Here is a 3,699-nt window from a genome sequence, read left to right as displayed (position 1 = left end):
ATGGATATCCGCAGCGTTAGAGTGGTTCTCCACCAAGGTGAAAATCTCTCTGACAGGCTGAATAAGGGCACATTTGCACTCTGAGTTAGGTGACAAAGGCTGGTGGTGGAACCCCCTGAAATTAAAAGGTGTTTCCTATAAATGCAGAGGCCTGTGTTAACATGTCCCAGTGCAGGGGGAGAGTTTTAATTAAGCTGGATCTGGGAAGCCAGGGTGTTCTTTCTCAGCTGAAAAGTGTTTTGGCTTCCTTGTGACCGGAGGACAGGAAAAGATTTTGGAGTAAAAAAAACTGTTGGCAACTGAGGCACCTATTTTTTGGCTTTATGATCACTGTGCAACCAGGCTTAAATGTTCTGGGAGCAAGTTCCATCAGCTTGTTTCCAGCCATGGTGGGTCCTGAAATAGCAGACATCAGACCTATGACTGGTTCTTCGACCTAGCAGTGCTATTTTGGCAGCAGGCCCAGGGTTAAACATAACAAGAGTCATTTTCAGTCCTTGCTCTCCTGAAGGTCAGTGGCCCAAATGGTTGGATGTTTGTCTTAGCTGTTTCCGGACAAGGTCTGCATTTTGTAATGATAAGGCGAAATTCAGAGATCCTCACGTTGGCAATCTCCCGCTAACTCTAATTAGAAAGCATGTTTTTCCTGAATAAGGATGTCAGGATTTGGTCACTGGCAATTTTTAATTGTTTTGACTATTTTGAGTGGGGTGTTCTTTTGTTGTTGCTATAAATGCTCACTGTTCCCTTTTACCTCCAGCCCATGCCTTTCACAGGATAGTGCAGCTCATTCTTAGCGTTAAGACTAGCTTACCAGAATTGGCCATTGCCAGCTGAGACTTTGAGGTTCACTCATCTGCTCAGGTCACATGGAAGAAGCAGTCTCCCTCTTAGCAATAAGCCTGGCTTGCTCTGGCTTGCCAAATGCCTTCTGAGATGAGTCTCCTCCCCTCTAAAGCTCCCTCAGAAAGCTGTCAGAGAGGTCAGCCACAAATTGGTCCCATTTTTTCTGCCAGACATCTTTGGCCTTGGCTTTCTCATCTGGTAGCATGGCACTGTATCTGTGAGGAGGAGAAAAGTCAGTATCAGACAGGAGACAAGGGGGCAGCTATTTCAAGATCAGTGGCCAAAGCAAAAAGGCAGGAAGCAGCAACAGATTAACCCTTGCAGGATGCGCCTACACCACGCAGAGTAACACAGTGTAAAGAGCCTTGAGCTCCTGCTGGCTGGGCTCCCGCTGGGGTGAGAAGCATCATGGCCATATCAACAGCTACTGAGTCCTGCACCATGAGGACAAACAGCTCAGTCTGCAAAAGCTGGTGATTCACTGGGCGGCACTCGGTGACTAGTACAGAAGAGACAGCGCTGCTGTTGCTTTCAGATGTCCCCTGGGCTTGGTCCAAATCGGTAGGACATAAGAGTATTTGTTTTCTCTCTGGCCAAGCGGGGACTTGGGATTGGCATGAGGACTGGCACAGGATTTGGCAAACAGATGAGATTCTAGGAATGTGCAGAAAGACCCTGGGCACTGTATCCAAACTATTTTGGGAGACATATAGCTGTCCAGATAAACAGAAAAAGTGGTTAAACACACCCAAACTACATGCTGGTAAATTATTTTCCTGTGTTTCCCCAGTGGGCCATGGCAAACACGAGAGCAAGTCAAATTTGGGCAGAAATAGACAGGTGATACAAAATCATAACATTTCTCCCATATGCAGAACCAGGTGCTGGAGGAAACTTTGCAAAGGATGGAAAAGGTGGTGGGGGAGGAATAAACTGAGACACTGAGTTAGAGAAAGGCGCTCAAGGGCATGGGCAGAGGGGCTTCTGTGGTCCCTGTGTCCTGCCCTTGGAGGAGACACATAGAGGAGACTTTGGGTTAACAGAAGCCCAGTTCATGTAGCAGAGGAGACTCTGGGGCCAAACCCAAAATACAGTGGGTTTCCAGGAAGCAAGCTGATAGTCCCCTTAGCATTATTATATCTAGACGAGAGAGCTGAGGAACTTACTTTATGGAGTTGAGCGCAAGTTCTTTTAAGGTCCTCAGGTCAGCATTCATCCCTCCGATGGCCATGAACACCTCGTAGAAGTCATAGGAGATGCCCTTTGCCCCAAAGATAGCAGGATCATCAGGGCTGATCACAATGGGGTGCCCTTCAGCCATGAGGCTGGCTGCAGGGTGGCTCCGCAAGTCAGCTACCAAGAGCAGGACCTTGATGGGGAAGGGTGGGCGACAACATGACCTTGGGTTATTGCTGTAGCTGCATTTGCATTACAGCACCCATCACACCGCATATAGTTGCCTGTGCCAGCAGGTAGTCATCAAGGAGGAAGAGCCTCTAGAGGGCTGTTCAGGGTGTGTTAGGCGTTCTGCTCTGAACTGCTGCAGGAGGAGCCTACTTGTCTGCACTGATGATATAAGGAGATTCGTTTCTTAAATTAATCATCTAAATCAAGGCCAGTGGGGTGAATATCTTCTGCTTATTTATAACAATTTGACTGTGAGCGTTTCAGGAAAAGTCTTTTGGTTACATATGTGCTATGACACTTAGCTGAGGGCATTTGGGGCTGGTATCGGGGTTGTCTCCCTCAAGGCTCACACTGGTACATCTTTACCCCAGAGCATCCTTTCGGCTGTGCCCAGGGGACAATGCACACCACGCTAATGTGTTGCAAAAGAGTTCCCCCTGGTTATGAATTCTACAAAACCAAAAGGACTCCCAGTTGCTACCCCAGCTTCTAAGCCTCTGGCTCTCCTGGCTTTGAAGTATTTTCCATTATATCTCTTTAGGCACCTCCCTGGCTCTGGGCCTCATCTCCTCTAGGGAGGACTGCCTTCCCAGGTTTCTCTGGGTGGCAATTTAAATGATTTTGAGCTGGCTGGCATTACAAGCCTTATACATACACAGCGTGTGCCTACATAGCAGACTGCAGTGTAATGTAGTGCAAAGGACACTGAGCCAGCCTGGGTGCAACAAAACATCTAGCTGTCCTCCAGCTCCCTGTGGCTCCTAGCTGCTATGGTAAATCCCATTCCAGTGTTCCAGCCCCAAGACCTAAGCTTTTGACAACGTACCTGGTTGGAGATGGGACAGACTTCTACGGGAACATCCCTCTTCAGAGACAAACTTTTGGCTACTGGGTGTTTAATGAGGGCAAGTCCATGGCCAATCCGACTGGTATTCAGTAGCAATGCATCCAGCACATTATTGTCTACAGAGGTGCCCTGCCAGTCTGAGCAGAGACAGGTAAGAATCACTGCAATGCTGTGAGGAAATATATCTTCTCAAACTGCTAGATGATTTTGTTAATAAATGTCCCAGTTGCAAGGTGAGAGGGTGTATTGGTTTTATGTGGCAAGGTTTTGGTAGCGGGGGGGGGTTACAGGGGTGGCTCCTGTAAGAAGCTGCTGGAAGCTTCCCCTGTGTTCGAGAGAGAGCGAGCCCATACCAGCCGGCTCTAAGACGGACCCGCCGCCGGCCAAGGCCGAGCCAATCAGTGATAGTGGTAACGCCTCTGTGATAACATTTTTAAGAAGGAAAAAAAAAAGTTGGGACACGGAAAACAGCCACGGGAGACAGGAGTGAGAACATGTAAGAGAAACAAGCCTGCGGACACCAAGGTCAGTGCAGAAGGAGGGGGAGGAGATGCTCCAGGCGCCGGAGCGAAGATTCCCCTGCAGCCCGTGGTGAAGAC

At 48.7% G+C, this 3,699-nt stretch overlaps 1 protein-coding gene across 1 annotated transcript in view; it reads right to left on the bottom strand.

Moving 5' to 3' along the window:
• Window positions 1–665: 665 nt before the first annotated feature.
• CECR1 (cat eye syndrome chromosome region, candidate 1) overlaps window positions 666–3,699 on the bottom strand; it is a 19,546-nt gene continuing 16,512 nt past the window's right edge. The window contains exons 7-9 of the mRNA XM_010566165.1: window positions 3,080–3,237; window positions 2,013–2,215; window positions 666–1,061 (exon numbers count right to left, since the gene is read on the bottom strand). Coding sequence (XP_010564467.1) covers window positions 953–1,061; window positions 2,013–2,215; window positions 3,080–3,237 — 470 coding nt within the window. The 3' untranslated portion in view covers window positions 666–952. The remainder of the gene's footprint in view (window positions 1,062–2,012; window positions 2,216–3,079; window positions 3,238–3,699) is intronic.

Source organism: Haliaeetus leucocephalus, unplaced genomic scaffold, assembly GCF_000737465.1.
Source record: "Haliaeetus leucocephalus isolate CR32 unplaced genomic scaffold, Haliaeetus_leucocephalus-4.0 Scaffold206, whole genome shotgun sequence".
Classification (NCBI taxonomy): Eukaryota; Metazoa; Chordata; class Aves; order Accipitriformes; family Accipitridae; genus Haliaeetus; species Haliaeetus leucocephalus.
This window is presented reverse-complemented; position numbering and strand designations above follow the sequence as displayed.